The 21,594-nt window shown below is 28.8% G+C and overlaps 1 protein-coding gene across 1 annotated transcript; it reads left to right on the top strand.

The window, feature by feature from the left end:
• Positions 1 to 20,981, top strand: LOC141535996 (neprilysin-2-like). Its single transcript, XM_074256189.1, has 6 exons — positions 1 to 154; positions 6,940 to 7,116; positions 7,362 to 7,570; positions 19,346 to 20,240; positions 20,321 to 20,571; positions 20,649 to 20,981. The coding sequence occupies exons 1-6, from the start codon at positions 1 to 3 to the stop codon at positions 20,979 to 20,981; spliced, it is 2,019 nt and encodes a 672-aa protein (XP_074112290.1).
• The last annotated feature ends 613 nt before the right edge of the window (positions 20,982 to 21,594 follow it).

The following is a 21,594-nucleotide window of genomic DNA, read 5'->3' as shown; positions in this document are numbered from 1 at the left end:
ATGAGCTACCCAGGCTTGGCCCAAGGCTGGTTTACCGAAGAAACGGCCAAGGCTACTTTACCCAGTCTTGGGCCAAGACTGGGACACCAAGCTTGGTACCCCAGTATTGGCGCAAGCTTGGCCCCGGCGTTCAACTCTGGCGATTCCTATATGGGTTAGCACGTTCGAAATAATGTCCTAGTTGTTGGACGGAGTACTTATGTACTTATATAAACAAATGAAATAAGTATACGAGACAAGCATAAATATGTAAAGAAGAAAATGAAAAATAATTAAAAAAAAAAAAAAACAAAAAAACATTTTGTCGTAGCAAAAATAGGGTTGCAATATTTCATTTAAAGCAATCTCTTCAGATTAAGATTGTTATATAAATTTTTAATTTTCTCTCAATAAAAAATTTTTTATCATAACAAAAATCACGAATACGAGAATAAAATTGACTAAAGAAAACCGCAACTGTGTAAATATTTTACAGGATTCACAGTAAGGGTTGAAGTTTCATATAAAAAAATAAGAAAATGTCGATCATCAAGATATATTCAGTAATTTTGGAAATTTTTATAAATAACCTTAAAAAATTGTTGAAGATAAAATTATATTTAAAATCAAAAATAAAAAAAAAAGTTTCAATAAATCAACATAAAAAAAATCGTGCTTCATCACGTCCCAGTCTTTTTATTCTTCGCATTACGTGAATTGAAACGTGAAGTTTTAATTTATGTTAAAAACCAGTCAAGATAAGGCAGTTTAAGACCGATTTCGTAATTTTCAACTGTCAACTTAGTGAGTTATTTAGAGACTTACAAAAAACAAAAGCATTTTTGACGAGCCTTAAAAAATGATTTTGATTTCGTTTAAAGGACAAAAAGTTTGCAATTTCTATCCTAAGAATGAAACCAATCGCTTTGGTCAGAAAATACGCTCTTTTTATCAGAAAAATTTTATTTCTTGAAAATAACTGGGTGAAAAGATATTTTAAAAGTTGATTTGTGGGATCAAGCCAGTATGAAATTTCTCATTAAGTCGAATCATGTTTTAGAAACTCAGTAAAAAATATTGTATTAAATACGGTCTACAGAAAATTAGTGTTAAAATTCAACACACTCTGTGTTATTTTAACTCAAAGATTGTGTCATTTAAACACAGAGTGTGTTAAATTTTAACACTAATTTTGTGTGGACCATATTTAGAAATTGTGTTGATTTTAGACAATATTTTTTACTGTGAACATAATCACATTACTTCCCATAACAAATACTATTTCTTCGCATTAATCAATATTAATTTAGTTTCATAAAAAATCACTGTGTATTCCTGACTTTCCTCATGACAACAACATTTTTTTTTAATATTCCTTCTTTTAAATGTATGTTAGAGACATTTCGACAAAATCAGTGATTCGTACAGTGAAGCCAGAATTTCGATTTATAAATTCAATTAACTTTTAATTTTGCTTGTGGTGTATTTCGTTGAATTATTGCTTTTAGTAATATGAAGGGAATGTTGGGTGTATATAAAGAGTATATGTATGGTTAGCGATTGGCAGCAGCTGCCAATTAAAATGAAGGAAGAAGAATGAACGCGTGGATGATCAACAAGGACGTGCTATTGGGAATAACACTCTTCTATGTATATAATATTAATATTCATTTATTTATATAATATGAGCCCACAGAATTTTACAAAATTTACCTCTATATTTATATTATATTTTAATATCCCTTGGACCTATAAACCAGGATTAATTAATATTTTAATATGTTGGGTTGGTTTATTAAATTTACATAAAACGTAAATGCTGAAATGATTGAATGATAATCAAGTGTGAATATAAAAATATTCGGTTGATTTGTTCTGTTTAAAAGTAAACAATTTTAAAATAATAGATGATATAAATTTAAACACAAAATATTAAAGTAAAATAAAAATGTCAACTTGATTTTCTGTGGATCCTTCATTCTCTGAGCTTTTACAATAAATTTATTTCACCATCCAAGATTTCACATGTACGCCAACTTTTAAAATATTTATTCGGTTATTTTTATGGAAATAACGGAGTGCGGTTGTTAAAATGTCTATAGACAAGGTTAAACAGAATTAATTGCAGTAATTCGAGTATTGTTGTTTTTGAAGTCAATGTGATGCTAATAGCCAAGTATATCGTGAATAGTACGCTAAGTCAACGTTTGCTGTCTTAATCGTTGAACTCGGCAAACCGTCTCTATTTTATAATTATTCAACATTTAAATTAACCTAACAATAATCAATACTTTTACTGTTTCGATTTTAGATGATTATTTGGGTCAACAAAAATAACTTTTTTAGGGTTTTTGTTTTGATACTTAGACTTTGATTCTATCATAAAAAAAAAATAAAAACATAACCATTTTTTTCTGTTCCTAGTCACGTATTTATTACTAAAATACCTCGACGATCATCGATTGGAAAATATGGCGCAAAATAGGCTCTCCGAAACAGCTCAACTATTTCAATTTTGTTATTCGTTTTATTTTATTCGAAGCTTTTGTTACCCTCACGGAAAACAAACTTTATTTGAAACACAAATTCTGGAACTAGAGAACCTATCAAAAATTGAGCTTGGTCAAAGCGACACATTTTACACTAAAAAAAAATTTAACTTGAATCAAGATTAAAAAATCAAGAGTTTCATTGTCTTGAATCAAGTCAATTTAACTTAAACTAAGAAAAATTTCTTAGTTTAAGAATTTTTCTACTCAAATCAAGAAGATGAAGTTTTTCAAAATTATTTACTTGATTCAAGTTAATTATTTTTCTGTGTGGTGATGGTCTTTAAAGTTAAACTTCTATCAGACTTTTGACCTTGAAGAGCTCAAAATAACAGACGAATTGTATTTTTGAGCTCTTCGAGCTTAAAAACGTCATAAGTGTAATTTTAAGCGCCTATATGGAATTAGCGGGAAGTTGCAGGGTGTGAAATGTCTTTTTTTAACTGTAGTTTTCCATCTATTGGAGGATTACCATCCAATCTCATTTTATATGGTCTATCATGTTATTTTCCATAAGAAAAAAGTCAGGATCTATAGTTGGTGGCGGTGAATTTTATTAATTTTAAATAGAATTCATAATTATCACTGACTATAATTAATTAATATTGGTAACATACAATTAAAGTATTATAAAGTATTATTAATGGGGAAAAAAGTATGCACAATTAATTAACTTTTGCAACCTTCGAATATCGTTCTACTTACAGTAAACATACTCGGTAGTCTGGCGTTCCTTTTACTAGGGATTTGAGCCGGACTTGGCGCCAAAATCTACCGAGTACATAGATGGAAACGATTTAACGATTTGTTAGCTTCAATGTCGAAACATATCGTCTTTTGAATTTTCTATGTGTTCAATTATTTTATAATTTGAGAAAAAATATTGTACTAATAAACAACTAGCTTTTTTACTTGCTAAAAGGAAAAGTATTTCCTTTTGACAAAAGAATTACTTTAATGTTGCCACATGATTCATTAATTATTAATCTTCATTATTTGTTTATCATACTCCATAAAACATAAAATTCCGACACTGAAATGATAAGTATTTAATGGATAGTTCTAATACACCCAATTATTTAATGTTCCTTATGTTGCTGTTGTTTTTCTTGTTCTTATCAAATATAAAATGTTCTCATCGATAACTAACATTTTAAAATTTTTCAGTTATTATTTTTGGTCTAGGGGGGGGGGCTCTGCCCCCAGCCCCTCACCGGGGCTTTGCCCCTGGACCCCACCGCGACTTTACTTCTGAGCCCCAATTTTATGTTCACTTTTGTTCCGCATTCGTAATAAAAAATAGTATCTGCAACTCGTGCGACGTTGCCGCACTAGTTGCACAATATACTAATGACTGAGTGTTATTGGGGAATTTTGTGTGAAGCAATAGCTCTCTTGACTGTCCTCAGGTCTACTATAATTAGTCTTAATAAATTGAACGACACTCATTACAATCAGGTCACATTCACAGTCTACGTTTTGCCCGTAAATATTTTTTTTGCAAATCAGCTACAGTAAATATTCCCAAAATATAAGTATTCATAAAATTTTTTTGATATACTAGTAATTTGAATAGCGCGCTACGCGCGCATCTTAATTTTAATCAGTGATAAATCGTGTCCCGTTTTTTCTGAGTTTCGACTATTGACTAACATCAAAGTCTCATGTATTTTTATTTCAGGGATTACAAAACTGTCAATACTTAAAATACTTTCTTATCACTTCATATTTGTTATAATAAGCAGTTCAATAACATGTCTAATTGAGCAGTTCAATAACTTTACCTTTGGAACAGCTAACTACAAAGTATAAACACGCAATGTTTAAAAAATTAGTAAACTTATCAAATTTTGATGTAACTGAAATCACTTTTTTCTTCTGTAGTTCAACGGTAAATAATTCTTACAAGAGAATATTGCTGATAATATTGGCATTAAATCTGCGTACTCTGTCTACAAAGATTGGGTTAAAAAACACGGTTTGAAACTAATTCACGATTCTAGATTGCGATTTGATGCAAACAAGATATTTTGGCTGTCATATGCTAATCAATATTGTGATTATAAAACAAAATTTGACGTTCTTTCAAATGACAATTATGCTCCGGATAATAAACGTGTAATTGGGTCATTATCAAACAGCCTTGATTTTGCAAAAGACTTCAAATGCCCACTGGGATATAAAATGAACCCCGTAAAAAAAATGTAACTTCTTTTAAGAACAAAGCTTTTTATATAAATAATAATGATTTTCTCTACATTAGTATTTTTTTCTTCTTAACAAGTTTCTAGAATCAATCTGATCAGTTAGCGGTCCATTATACAATAACCACTAGATATCGAGATCGAAGAGTTTGAAAAAGCACACAAGTTGTTTTTATGAGCTCAAAACTTTACAATAGATACTTTCTCGATCGTTTTGAGCTCATACATAGCGGGAAGTGCTTGGGATGGCCTGCAGGTTCAAACGTTTTTCAGCTTTTTTTTCTTAGTACATCAATTAAGATTAATCGAATGAATCACATTGTTACTAGCCTTCCTACTTCGACAAAAGATTACTTTAATGTTACTTTACAATTCGTTCATTTCTTATCATATCATATATAAAATGATCTGACAATACAGACACTAAAACGATGGATTTCTTAATTGATAAATAGTTTTATTACTTAAAAATAATTCAATATTCCACGTCGGTGTGATTGAAAAATTAAGTACAATATCATAGTTGTTTCTGATATACTCACCTCTACCTCTAACTAACCTCTAAAAATCAAACGACTGTTGTAAGAATACGGTAACCACGTTGTGCCGGTGGATACTTTTTCTTTGCACTTTTTTTGTGTGAGCTGCAGTAAATGTTTTCAACATGTAAGTTATTCAACATGGAAGTATTCATGAAAGTATTTTTTTATTTGTTGTAATGCAAAATATTAAAGTTTTTGATAGAATATAATTTGAATAATCAAAAATGGTCATCATCAAATAATTTTTTTTGCCGATAATCTGAAAAAAAAAAAAAAAAAAAAAAAAAAAAACACAACGAAATCTTTGTATTAATTTTTGTACTTTTTTTGTTCAAAATCTTATTAGAGACAATAATTTATAAAATTGATGAAAACTCAATTTTCGAAAAATTGGATATAAACAATAACTACCCAGATTTTCAAAAATTTTCAATTTTCTAAGCGGGAAGTTAGAAAAAAAAAAAGTTTCAATAAATTAATTGTTGTTTAAAAATTGAAAACCAAATATTTGAAAATTTCCTAAGGTCTACGATTGATCAGAAACTATAGAAAAATTTCAACCAAATCGAAGATGCTCCGGTTCCAATGTGTTCGATTACGCATTGAGTCCCTCATATTCTCACCCGACTAAATTCTGTTTATTTTTTTAATTTATTTAGACTTTATCTTCCGCAATAATTAATTTATATTGTTCGCTCTGAAACACGAATTTTTTAAGAGCTCAATTACGTCAATTTTTTTAGTGGCAAGGTAAACGAACATCTTTTTTTTATTTGACTTATAAGAAAAATAAATGATAAAAAAATTAGGAAATCAGTTGACCCTAAAGGCCATCTCTGCAACTTCCCGCTAATTCCGTTAATACATGGCCGTTGTTTTTGAGCTCTTCGAGCTAAAAATACAATCTGTATGTTATTTTGAGCTCTTCGAGCTTTTTTTTTTTCGGTTTTCTTTCAATCACGATGTCTCTGGAACGAATCAACCGATTTTGACCGGATTGGCGGCGATCGACGTGGTTTTTCAAGGTTAAGAGCTGATTAGTTTTTGAAATCGATCAGTTGATCCGTTTAAAAGTTATTCCAAAAAAACCACTTTTGAAAAAATTTTTTTCCACACACACACACACACACACCTAAGACCTCAAAACGTCGAGATCTAATAAAAACTCGATTTTTAAAAAACGGGGTAAAACCAATAACTTCCCGATTTTTGAAAATTTTTAATTTTCTCAGCGGGAAGTTACAAATAATTTTTTTTTGTTTGTTAAAACTTGTAATGTTGTTTTAATTTCGTATAAGAAAATGAAACATCTCTGAAAACTGATTTTAGTAATGTAAAAAAATTATAAAAACGTTATTCAATCTAAGTTGGATTTTTTTTTAACAAACTAGTATCCAATGAGACATATCACGCTCCATGAATAATTTTAAATGTGAATAACTTCTGTTACAGGACGAAACTCTGGTTAAACTTGCTAGCAATTATTGTTTCAATTATAATAACTGAAGCTTCGAATAATACCAATAAATGTTTATTCAACAAACATTGTAACAATTGCAGTACTCAGGAATGCATACAAGATAACTTAGATTTTGGTAACTCTTCATGTCCTTTTAACATATTAATCACAAGGATGATAATCTATTTAATGAATTTATTTTTTAGAGCTAAAGATACAAGAAAATCTTAAACAAGATGTAGTCCCTTGTGATGATTTCTATGAATACGCATGCGGTAATTTTGGTAATGTTAATGGATCTCGAGTGCGACTTCCACCTTCTCAAAATCTTTTTGCACCGTTGGCTGATCAAAAGCGCCAGTTGATAGAATTAGTACGGAGAAGTAATTCGTCAAATACAGTCAGGCCTTTCAACTTCATAAACAATTACATGACTTCATGTGAAAATTTAAATGAATTCAACAAACAATTCAGTAATGACTTTTTTTATTTTGATCATTTTGAGTTTACTTGATTCTCAAAAATACTGATTTAATATCGATTTTTTACTTAGATTCTGTCGTAAAAAGAGGATTTGAGAGATGATTTAGTTATTAAATAAACTAACTAGAACCTTTTGTTTCCTCAGATTCCAGGATCAGAAACCAAGATATTAATGTTATGAAAAGTATAGTCTCCGTATTACACGATTGGCCGGTTGTTATTGGCTCTCAATGGAATGAAACCTATTTTGATTTGATTGACATTAATGTCAAAGCGGAAAGCATAGGTATTAAGAGTTTTGCTATTTACAAACCATTCATATCACTATCAATAGGAAATGTATTACTTTTCGAGGTAAGTTCCACTAAAATAAAATATAGATATTTATGTCATAAGACCGTGAAGTGGCGGTTTTCTGACAGCGACGATATTTCGATATGAGCTTAAGGTTTGCGGCGGAAGGGTTCAAAACGGGCGTAATTTTAACGTCCGAGGCGTAGCTGAGGTTGGAAATTGACGCTTGTTATCGAACATTCGCGTCACAATCATTAAAGCGAATATCGAAGAAAGGCCGTTGTCAAAATTGCCACTTAACGACCGAATGACATACAATATTTTTTGTTATTATCGCTCTATAAGTTTAACTTTTGAGGGATAGGAGGCAAATAATTACATATTTAAATTTAATGAAGTATCACAAGGGCAACAAAACTTAATTTTATATTAATTATCTTTTTGTTAATATTTATTTATGGCGTGGTTGTTATTTTATTAACATTAGGTCCGCTTCATAATAAACTGCCAGCAGAATAATCCTTAGCGCTACTCAATAGTACCCTGATAGCCAGCGCTTTCTCAGTAAGTGTTGACTTCCAGCAGTTACGGTTAATTTATACATCAAGTTGGCGGTAATTCTTCTCTCAACAACAGTTGTAAGCAAATTGATGGAAATCTACGGCCGCAACTTGAATACAAGTTAACAATCAAACTTGTAGTTAAATTTCTTTTCAACTTTACTACAATTTGAAGGAAATACTTGTACAGCAAGTTTTGACGTCTATTTGCAGAGTAAGTTATAGGTAACTAATAGGTAATCGCTCGCTTTGCCAACTCTTTCCGTCAAGTTTGCTTCAAATTGCGGACGTAGATTGACAGTAAGTTATAGATAAGGTGGCTATCAGGGTAACTGCTTAAAATTTACTCACAATCATTGGTCGGTACACTTGAATCCGAACAAAAACAGTTTCACTGTAAAAAAATTGCGCCAAGTCCACGTTCATAAAACTCATCTCAATAACGTTTGCACTTTACAAAAAAAAATAAGACTCGATATAATAATTGTCATTCTCTACAAAAAAAAGTGAAATACAAAAAAATACCAAGAAACTGTCATAATGTTAAAAAAATTGAAAGAAAATTTGTTGAAAATTTAAAAATTAAAAAAAAAAATTTTTTATCGTACTTGGCGCGCGTCATTGAGTACTCCAAATTTTTTCGGAAGAATGTCAACCCGAGAAAAAACGATTTTGCTCGAATTTATGTAATTATGTATAGTTATACATATTCGGGCTGATCAGCTCTAATTACATAATATATGATTTCATACATTCTTATACTTATAAATTTACATTAGTCAAGCATACTCAACTCATTAAAAACACTGCTTACTCGATTAATTATGAGTTTCAGTGAAAAAATCCGTTTTTAAATTTTTTTTTAAATGTTTAGTGGACATAATAACTATCAATATCGTGGTGTGGTGAAATCATCTGAAATTATATAAAATTTTTGGATTCAATTTTTTTCAGCTCTGCCATTAAGCTTCAATGAAGAAACTTGATATTGCTTAGTTGTATTGTAATTAACACATTTTGATTGGCAATCACACCGCATTTTCTCGATTTAGTCGGCCATATGTTTTATTTTCTAGAGCACTCAATTGTATCCACTTTGAAGTAGTTTTCATAACCAAACACGAGAGGGCGTTTTAGTAAAATCATAAATGATGTCTGGAAGATTAAAAAATTTCAAATAACATACGTATGACATGTCGATTTTACCTAAATTTTGTAAAACTTATTATTAAATAATAATAGTTGATTAATTAAATTCATGCATTTTATAGGTTGACTTAATTATAAATTTTTAATCATTAAAAGGATGTTTATTTATCCTGAAAAAATTTGGGGTACTCAATGACGCGCGCCAAGTACGATAAAAATTTTTTTTTTTAATTTTTAAATTTTCAACAAATTTTCTTTCAATTTTTTTAACATTATGACAGTTTCTTGGTATTTTTTTGTATTTCACTTTTTTTTGTAGAGAATGACAATTATTATATCGAGTCTTATTTTTTTTTGTAAAGTGCAAACGTTATTGAGATGAGTTTTATGAACGTGGACTTGGCGCAATTTTTTTACAGTGAAACTGTTTTTGTTCGGATTTCACATCTTTTTGTAAAGAATGAAAATTTTTGAAACGAGACTTATTTTTTTTTGTAAAGTGCTAATATTATTGAGATGAGTTTTATGAACGTGGACTTTTTAGTAATAATCATTTTAGTAGTGAATCATTTTAGTAATAATAATGATAATGATAAACATTATTATTGCTTTCATTTTTAACATCAATTTATTATTACCGATATTAATACTTTCAGTATTATAATTACTATTATTGTTAAAAAGTGTTCCTATGCAGAGATATCTAAATAAAAAATTATAATAGGGACAAAATTTAAGCAGTTATATTCAACGCTGTCTGAACCGAAATAATTCTGATTCATAGAACTAAACAATTTTTTCATATTTTTCAATTAATTAATATTAGGAAAATAAGGTATGAACTACTGTTATAATAGAAATTTAAGAAAAAGAAAGAATTTCTTTTGAAAGAATTTATTTTGATATATTTTGTCATTTAAAAGTTTATTGTCCAAATGTAATACTGTTCTACTCGAATTGAAAAGTCAATAAATAACAAAATAAGTACAGCAACGACACTTTATTCTATTAACATCTGTGATAGTCTCTCTAAGATTTTACTTCACTTTTCTACGTTACTAACCTAAATCTTGAAATGGCTGTATTTTTCATAGCAAATTATTCTCTTGAAGCTACAGTTGATGTAAAAATATTTCCAGCGCAGCCCCTGACGGGTGTAAGTGCAAGCTGCGAAATATCTTTTTTAGCTTTAGTCTCCCGTCTAGTAAAGGATTATTATGCATTCTCAAAATATTTAGTGAAACTGTTGTTACTGAATAACTAAATGCATCAAACGCATAATTATATTAGGTATCATCTAAAAATTATGATTATTTGAAACCCGCTCAATTGAATAATAGTGCCACCTATAGGCAATGACCAAGAAATCATAAAATATGTATTAGGGTGGGTCAAAAAAATCGAATAATTTATTTTTGATTTTATACTCTGAAAAATAGGTTCGTAGACACCTAAAAAGAATTCTCTCCAAGTATAAGCTCTTAATTATAACGGGAAGGTCCTCCGCTTTGCGGGTTTCTATTTTTTTCGAATAATCAGATAAAAAAATTTATATCTCGCTTCCAACTGCTTGGAAAAATATTCCGTGGCATAGATTTTGTGAGAAATTGAATGCTTTACAAAAAAGGTCTCTTATGACTTTTTCAAAAACTCAACCGATTAAAAGATATTCATAGTTGAAGTTTGGCTATTTTAAGGAAAATATTCGTTTTTATTATGAATTTTATAAGTCGATGAAAAAAAATTATTTCGGACTGCGGAACTCATGATTTTGTAGGAAATTTACTGCTCTACAAAAATGGTCTCTTATGATTTTTTGATTAAGTGAAGCCGTTACGAGATATTCATCGTCAAACATTAACGAATATCAATATTTCCAGTTTTTGATCAATAATTCGATAAATTTTAATTTAAACTATGAGTTTCAGGAAAATTTACATAAATTTGTGTTTCGATCGATAAAGAAATGTTATAATAAGTTAGATAAAGAATTATTGGAATTATCATTGATTTTCCTTGGAGAAATGCCTCAAGAAAAGATTTCTTTCAAACGTCCTGGTGCTGTTCATCATGCTAGATGGATGGCTAAGGCCATTTATAGTTTGAAAATGTATCTATTCAGAGATGAATTCAAACTCTCTCAGAAAGAATTGCATGGTCTTCGTCATTTCTGTATTTTTACAGTCACATTGTATTTAAAAGCTTGGTTTTCATCAACTTCTGCAACAACTGCTGCTTATCATGACTTGCAGTTTATGAAAAATTTATTGGAGTACAAACATATCAATCCTTTGATTTCTTCAGCTACGTGTGAAAAAATGATTTCGCACTTATGGTATTTGAGCGATGAACTTGCCATTTTATCACTGTTTGACGATGGCGTTCCATTAGAAGTAAAAAAACGTATTGTTGAAGCTGTTAATACTCGTGAAGGTACAGATTCTAAAGCTAAAAGATTTGTAATTGCTAAAAAGATTTGAATTCATTGGCGCAGAGAACTCTGAGTGACTTTGTGTCTAAAAAGTCATTAAATCTTTTCAAAATCTTCGATCTACCGTATGACTTTCTTGATGTCGATGTTGAATTATGGCCTACTAATGAGAGTTATCTCGAAAATAAAGAATACTTTCAACAACTAAAAGTTGTCAATGATTCAGCAGAGCGAGCTATTGCATTAGTCAGTGAATATAATCAATGCTTGACAAAAATGAAGAACAATTCCAGTACTTATTGCAAGTTGTCAAAGAACATCAAAAACATTCCCAAATTGTAATAAAAGAAATTATTTATAGTAATAGCGTACTGTTATCTTAAAAATATAGACAATTATATTGCAATTGATAATTCAATAAAAAATTTATCTATAAAAACGTTAAATACTGGTTGTTTCTCACTTGATTCAATACTTTTCATATTAAATTTGACAAAGAAATATGTCATTCACTTCAAATTAAACTAATCATTGGTTATATGTCGAAAAAAATGCTCTAATTTCTTGTTTTAATGCAATCAAACAAGCTCAAGACTGAAAACAATATTAAAAAAATTGTTTATAACATTTCTTTATCGATCGAAACTCAAATTTATGTAAATTTTCCTGAAACTCATAGTTTAAATTAAAATTTATCGAATTATTGATCAAAAACTGGAAATATTGATATTCGTTAATGTTTGACGATGAATATCTCGTAACGGCTTCACTTAATCAAAAATCATAAGAGACCATTTTTGTAGAGCAGTAAATTTCCTACAAAATCATGAGTTCCGCAATCCGAAATAATTTTTTTCATCGACTTATAAAATTCATAATAAAAACGAATATTTTCCTTAAAATAGCCAAATTTCAACTATGAATATCTTTTAATCGGTTGAGTTTTTGAAAAAAAGTTATAAGAGACCTTTTTTGTAAAGCATTCAATTTCTCACAAAATCTATGCCACGGAATATTTTTCCAAGCAGTTGGAAGCGAGATATAAATTTTTTTATCTGATTATTCGAAAAAAATAGAAACCCGCAAAGCGGAGGACCTTCCCGTTATAATTAAGAGCTTATACTTGGAGAGAATTCTTTTTAGGTGTCTACGAACCTATTTTTCAGAGTATAAAGTCAAAAATAAATTATTCGATTTTTTTGACCCACCCTAATATGTATACCGTCCAATGAAAATTTTCTAGACCTTGAACAGCTACTAATCCGAAGAAAGTAGAACTCAAACAATGCTTAGATTGTTCTGTGTTTAGTTTAGGTAATAAATAAAATTCAATAAGAAAAAAATGTTTGAGAATATAGACATATAAGAATATTTAGTAGTTTATACGAAAAATTTTGTATTCATATAAAAATTTTAACATTATTAATTTAAGGTTTGTACTTTTCCCGCGCAAAATTAAAAAGTCACATATAAATGGATTATTGCAGGCAAAGATATTATTATATAAAAGGTCGTATGTTCGTTAATTAAAGAGCTCAATACCTGATCAAAAAATTAGTTTTTTTTTTTTTATAGTACTAGTAGCATTAAAAAACTTAATATGACTAAGAATCGTTTAATCTTCAGTTTTAATCAATAAACCAGATGATCAATGGGAATTTTAAATTTTTATATACATAAAGAAATTTTTAACGCTTTTTTTTTAATCAAAAAAATTGTTAATTTAGATTAAATACGTCAATGCACAATAATTAAATAATAACAATAATTATTATAGTAATATTTATTTATGAATATTACATGTTAAGTTAAATACTGCATACAAATACATCAAATTCAAAATTATACTTCTTATTAGGATAATAGCCATTAGGATATAATAATAATAATAATAGCCATTAGGATATAATAATAATAATAACATTTACTTCTGGTAAAAATATTCTATAGAGATGCATAAAGCACCTGTGCATAGACACCAGAAGGAATATAATACATTTATAAAAATTTATACAAAATATTAGAGTAACTTAGTCAGTAGTATACAAAGTAACTTAAGAATAATTTTACTAATTTTTCACAAAATATCGATTAGTATTAATTAAAGTTTAATTGAACTAATCCATCTCGCAATACGTTTTCTTAATCTTTTATTATAATTTAGTTCTTTCAAATTATTTGGAAGTCGATTGAAGTATTTTATTGCTATGTAATTTGCATTTTTGGTACTTATTGTTCTATTAACTTTTGGAAGAGTTATCTGTTTAGACCTGGTATTAGTTATTCTCTCAAAATATAATTTCTGACAATCATAAAAGTAATGATTTAAAGCTTGGATAATATAAGATTGTTTAATCTTCAGTGGTCTTAACAAATCATCCGTAATTTTCATTTTGTTTAACAATTTATTTTGCAGATTTACAATCGGTTTTAAAGCGTTCTCATAGGCACCACCCCATGCAATAATTCCATAGTTTATAACACTTTCAAAAAGACCATGATAAATAATTTTCAATATCGATGGGTTTAACCAATTACTTAATTTATAAAAGAGGAAGGTAAAGTACTTGACTTTTTCATTAGTTCGGAAATATGTATGTTCCATTTCATATGGCAATCAAAAACTATCCCCAAATATTTACAACTTTCAACTCTTTTCAACTCTCTATATTTAATGAACAAATGAAAATTACTAGGTACACTGTCCGTAGAACAACTAAAATTAATAAAAGTAGATTTATCAACATTCAGCGTTAGCTGATTGCCTTTAACCAATGGTCTAGCTTATTTAACCAGTCAGTTAAACGGTCAGCAACGACCAACCAATTACATCCACTACACAGAACTACTGTATCATCAGCATATGATACAAGCGCTTTAGGAGGTAGAATACTAAATATATCATTTATGTACATTATAAAGAGAAGAGGCCCTAAGATAGTCCCTTGAGGAACACCAATTTTTACTAATCTATAATCACTAGAACAATTATTTAATTTCACACATTGTTCTCTACCTGTTAGATAATCTACAATCAATTAATGAGGTAGACCTCTGATTCCTTTGCGCCACAATTTATTTAACAAAATTTTATGATTTACTGTATCAAAAGCTTTGGCTAGATCCAAGAAAACCAGTACTGATGCACGATTCTTATCTAAATTATCGTATATAAAACTAGAAGCAAAAGCTAGAGCATCATCAGTGCCTCTGTTCTTCATGAATCCAAACTGTTTATCTGAGATCAAGTTATTACTTATAGAAAATTCGTACAATCTTACATAAATTACTTTTTCAAATATTTTAGCTAAATTAGATATCAGTGATATTGGCCTGTAATTAGTTGCCAGGTGTTTATTGCCAGATTTGAAAATTGGTATTATATCAGCTTTTTTCAGCGCGTTAGGCCAGATTGCATTACTAATACATAAATTAAAAATATATTCTAAAGGTAAACTAATATCTTTGGCAATGCACTTTAATACTTTACTATGAATATTATCTACTCCACCTGATTTCTCTTTCATTTCATTAATAATTTTTTCAATTTCAGTCTGATTTGTTAGCGATAAGAAAATACTATTACAGTTGGGTTCTACAGTTCTTTCAATATTTACTTCTTCTAGATAACCAAGATTGTTCGCAAGTTTATTTCCAACATTACTAAAAAAATCTATATAATTATCTGCAATATCCTTCTTATCAGCAAAAATTTTTATCATTATTATTAATTAAGAAATCAATATCCTTATTTACAGAGTTTTTCCCTAGCTTACTGTTCACATAATTCCATAATTTTTACTATCATTATGATAGTTTTTACTTTTCTCGCTTCAAAATTACATTTAGCTAATTTAATTGCTTTATTGAGAATTTTCAATAGGATTTATACTGAATTTCACGTTCCACATTATTTTTATTTAATCTCCACATATAGTAAAGATTCTCCTTAGTCTTATATGAGATCATGAGACCATTAGTGATCCATTGATTTCGCGGTTTATTTTTATTGTGGACATTTCTAGGCTTGCTTTTGGCATTATTAACTAGTGATTTAATACTATCAGTAAGTGTAATGAAGAAATTATCAGGGTCCTGAATTTCCACTAGTTTTGACCAGTTATAAACACTACTCAAATTAATAAGCCGATTGTAATTAGTTGTGGTATTGCCATCATTGGTGTTGTTATTATTATTATTATTACTGTTATTAATTTTATGATGTTTAAAACTTAATAATAATAATAATAATAAATATTAATATTACTATTATTTGTAACATCAATTTATTATTACCGATATAATTACTTTTAATATATTGTAACTATTATTATTTTTAGCTTTGTCGATATTAGCATAATTATAAATATTACTATTATTATTTTTATTTGTTATTATGATATGATTACAATTGAGGAGCTGATTTTCAAAAGGGAATCTTTTCATATTTTAAAAAAGCAGTTTTTGAATTCTTAAATATTTATTACTTCAAGAATTATGAAGATTCCTAAATCAAAATCAAATTGTAGCTTCATAACCGATAGCACTTTATAGCAAAATTAAAAAAGTTCGATAAAAATATTTAGAATTGGAGATAATCAGTTCTGTGTCTCGATTACCCTTATTAAACAAAATGATTAAAAATGATTTCACAATGTTGAATGCCCCTTAAGAGATATGATTTGAAATGATTTACATGATTTGACAGGATTAAAAATAATTAGAAAAATAATCATTTTTAATCATATCAAATCATTTTGTTTAATCAGGGTAATCAAAAATGAAAAGATACCATTTTAAAAATCAGCTCCTAAATTATCATTTATTATTATTATGATATTGTTGCTAGTAAATAAGACAATGCATCAAACGCATAATTACAATACGAATTATCTAAAAATTATGATTATTTGAAACCCGCTGAATCGAATAACAATGCCACCTACAGGAAATGACCAAAAGATCATAGAATGTACACACTGCTTAATGAGAATTCTCGAGACCCTGAACAGCTGGTATATCTGAAGAAAGTAAAACTCAAACAATGTTTAGCGTATTATCTATTTGGTCTGGTTAATAAATTAAATTAAATTAGAACAATATGTTTAACAACATACGCATAGAAGGTTGTTGGATAGTTTAGTTAGTAGTTTACTCTGTAAATTTTTTTGTATTCATAAGAAATTTTTTTACATTCTTAATTTAAAGTTTGTACTTTTCCCACGGATATGAAATGTTCATAAAATTATTATAAAAATAAATTAAACTTTTCTTTTCCGTAAAGAAACTAGTAGCATCGATAAAATTTCATGAAAATTAGTCGCGTATATCTTTTGGATGAGATTGGTAGACTTGAATTATCAATCATAATATTTATATTTTATAAAATCGTAGGAAAAATTTTTTATATTTTTTGTAATTTAGGAAATTGTGAATTTGGATTTAATATCACAATCCTTAATAATTTAATAAAATAATCGTATTGTTCAATATTATGAATGCAATTATTTTTAACATCAATCTATTGTTATCATTATAATAACTATCAGTATTATCTTCATTTTTATTGTTATTATTAGCATGATTATTTTTATTACATATTATTATTATCATAATTATGTTGTTAGTAAATAATAAACGATTCATCAAACTCATAATGAATATAAGCATTATGTACAGAATATTGTCGTTTTGAATGTCCGCGCAGTTCGGTCGCAGTATAGCAGTGCCACCTATATCTGTAAAACACTCGACCAGAATTACTTAGGCAATAATCAGCTGACTATTACATAGAAACTAAACCCAAACAATGTGAGCTCTTGTAGATATTGACTCTAGTTAATAAATAATACTTAATTTAAAAAAATTCATATGTAAAGTTGATAGATAGTAAATTCTAGAGATTTTATTTTTAAAAAAAAATTCCAACATTTTATGTGATTGAAAAAATTTTCAATTCAAATTATGTACTTTTGCCGCGGAAAATTAGTGCTCATACCATTGTAACAATAAAATCACGTTAAACTTTTATTTCTCGTAGAGTAACTAATAATAAGCATTAATAAAATTCCATCAAGTATATCCTTTGGTTTAGATTGATAGACAAATCAATCATAATATTTATATTTTATAAAATCGTAAAATAAATTTCCATGGTTTTTGTAATATTGATGATTGTTACTATTTCTTTTATTTTCGATTTCGAACTTTCTAACTACAGTTTGTGTTAGAGTAACATTGACGAGCCCTAGTGAGCATCGACGCAAGCTCATAAATTTTTTTAACTGTAGTCTCCCATCTAGTGGAGAGTTACCATACATTCTCGAATTATTTAGTCTGTGGCATGTCACTTTCTCCATAAGAAAAAAGTTCAAAATCTAAAAATCTGGGTCGCTATAGTTTATGCTAGAGAATTTAATTAATTTTAAATAGAATTTATTATTTTCAATGACCATTATCAATTAATATTGATAATATAACATATAATGTATAATTATAGAGTAATATTGGAGAAAAAAAAGTTCTGTAGAATTAATAAAATTTTACAACCTAAAAATATCGTTCTGTTTACGGTAAATACATTCGGTAGTCTGGCGCTCCGTTTACAACGGAATGAACGGAACTTGGCACCAGATTCTACCGAATCTGTAGATGTGACTTTTTTTTTTTTACAATCTCTCTTAACTTCGTCTTGGTGTACTCGAAAAGTTCGTAAATAAATAATAGTTTTAAAAAACTAAAAAACACGCTTTTTATAGAAACCAAAACTAAAAAATAAATTTCAATTAAGAATAGTGTTAAAAATTTCAATAAATATTAATTAATAACAGTGTGAATAAAAAAAAAAATTATTTCATTTTAAAAAAAGCGTGGGGTGCATGGTGTCAATAGTTATAAATATTTTATTGACAGATATGAGTAGAATGATTATCATTTTGATAATATCTTAAAAAGCACCCCACGCTTTTTTTAGAATTAAATAATTTTTTTTTTATTCACACTATTATTAATTAATATTTATTGAAATTTTTAACACTATTCTTAATTGAAATTTATTTTCTATTTTTTAGTTTTGATTTCTATAAAAAGCGTGACTTTTTAGTTTTTTTAAACTATTATTTGTTTTGTTGAATTAAAAATTCTCTTTGGTGTTCGAAAATTTGTTAACATGAGATAAATCGACTAAAAATAATGGTTGGAAAATAAAATTCCTGCTTTATCGACTATATAGAAATTGATAAAAAAATTAAAATTAAAATTCTTACCTTATCGACGATAAATAAAAATTATATAAATTAAAAAATCTTATTTCGCAAATTGAAAAATGGAATAATTTTATCAAATTAGTGTATTGTTATCGGTCCTCGATAAATCTACGAAGTTTGAACGAAATCTGGCCGTTTAAAGTGCGTCAAAATCGCGCCCAAAGAAGTCGTTTACAAACATACAAACATACATACATACATACAAGTGAAGCTAATAAAAAGCGTGTAAAAAAAGGAAGGGGTAAAACTTCACGGCCTAGGCCGTAAAAAAAAGACGGTATGGTAGAGTCTCTAGAAAAGAGTCCCTTTACGGACGCTACCCAGCGCTCAAAAGTTGAACTTTTGGAGCGAGTATAACAAAAATAAAATTTAGATCATTGTTGAAATTTTGAAATTTTTCATAACTAATCTACTCTATTTTATGAATCAGTTTAATCCGCCGGAATTGGATTTCCCAAGTGTAAGTACAACAAATCCTTCGTATTCAACTATAATAAACTTTGACATCGAGAATATGGTCAGTATTGCTAAACTTTTCGGAGTGAATGAATCGCAGGCTAAAATAGAATTTAGAAAGTCTTTAGATTTCGAACGGAAACTCTACTATGCAAGCATTGAGAATCACTCACCTCCACTCAACAGCACAAATAATAATAATGCAATAACTATTAAAGCAGCAATCGAAAAGTGGCCAACTATAAAATGGAAGAAAATATTTCATGGCTACCATTTGACCAATGAATCAGTGGTGATAATAACTAACCCCGATTATGTTACCAAATTCGTAAAATTAGTCGATGAAACTCCGAAAAGAGTACAAGCTAATTATATCATATGGAAGTCAATCGAATATTTAATTGAAAAGTTAGATGAGAAAAATTGTTTCGATGAATTACATCTATATTTACCCGAACTGTTGGCTTCCTATTGGGCCCGGCATTCCCAAGTTGAAGAGCGCGTTAAAAACAGCGCTTACAAGATAGCTTTAAATGTCAAACAAGTTTTGATTGATACCGTAAACCATACAAGTTGGCTGGATATCGAAGCTAAAAATGATATAATTCAGCACTTGCAATTAGTTGATTTTATTTTTGGAGCGACTGACACAATGTTAGATGACAAAAAATTTGAAGAATTCTATCAAGGGATTAAAATCACCCCTGATAATTATCTTTTGAATTTTTTAAAAATTAGTACATTCTTTGAACAAAACTTCATTCGTGAAACACAGAAACCGGAAAACCAAAGGGACTCTACGTTCGTATTTAAATTATCTAAGTTCCTTTCCGCCGATGGTTACAATGAAGCATTTTCTGGTCGAATTGGTAAACAAAAAAACCTTTTTTTAATAATTTTGATTCTCTTTCGTTCGCAAAAATATATTAAAATTTTTTCTCAAATCAAGTTCTAGATATTGGAATCCTGAAATACTTTTATTTCAATATCAATCGTCCAAACTTCGTTAATTACGCTACGCTTGGAAGTCTTATTGCTCATGAACTAGGACACGTTGTTGACAATCGTTACAAATACGTTAACAAGTTCAATATGAGAGAGAACAATTGGAGTCAATTGACTAATCTAAAATACCAGGAAGTAGAAACGTGTCTCATTGAGCAGTTCAATAACTATACTTCTGGAACGACCAACAAAACAGTATGACTACATATTATTAAAAAAATAGCTGTTAATTACTTTGATTCTAATGTTGTATTTTATTTCTTTTCCCGCAGCTCGATGGTCAATTACTTTTAGATGAAAACATCGCCGACAATATTGGCATCAAAATAAGTTACGCCGCCTACCAAGATTGGGTCAAGAAACATGGAGAAGAACCAATTTATTCGAGCTCCCAATTCGATGCGAATCAACTATTTTGGTTATTCCACGCTAACTTTTACTGCGATTATCCATCTAAATATAGTAACTTAAAATCCGATAAAACTCATTCTCCGAAGGATAAGCGTATCATCGGGCCATTTTCGAACAGCTTAGATTTCGCAAACGACTTCAAATGTCCGCTGGGATCTAAAATGAACCCCGTAAAAAAGTGTAACTTCTTTTGAAAATGAAACTATTTCAATAAATTCAATTGTTCTTCACTATACAAGTATATATTTTTTTTTTGTAATTGAGGCTCTTTTGATTAGAGTTCAAGCCGTGTATCAGGATGTATCAAAAAATTGATAAATACTTATTTAGTAGATTTTATAGAAATCTAAAAATTGCATTTATCCTCAGACGGAACTTTAAAAAAATCTTGCTATTTCCTGGCTCAGTTCAACGAATTGATTGAGAAAATATATTTAATCAAAAAATTTATAAATGTATAATTTTATGTAATTCCTATTTAGCTTCTCAAAGACCTCAAAATTTCTCTCGGAACTGAGACTTTTCAGGTGCTATAGAGAAGCGCTAGATTCTCAATAGCGCCTCAAGTACACAAAACAGCAAAAACGCGTCAACTTGAGATGCTATTGAGGCTCTAAATTGCACATTACTTAACTATTCTGAATGTCCTCGGACGGCTACCAGTTGTCAGAAATTTGAGGTGCTGTTTAAGACGCTAAATTTCGACTCAGGATAAATGTTATTGAAGTATTTGTATAATCACTCTTGTGATTTTATGTAAGTAAGAAATCTACTTGTATTTCGGCCGCCGAATGTCGAGAAAAACCA

This window comes from Cotesia typhae, unplaced genomic scaffold (genome assembly GCF_013202065.1).
Source record: "Cotesia typhae breed Kobodo isofemale line unplaced genomic scaffold, CoteBio_Ctyphae scaffold_152, whole genome shotgun sequence".
Taxonomy (NCBI): Eukaryota; Metazoa; Arthropoda; class Insecta; order Hymenoptera; family Braconidae; genus Cotesia; species Cotesia typhae.
Note: the sequence above shows the minus strand (reverse complement) of the source record. Positions and strands in the feature narration are given on the sequence as shown.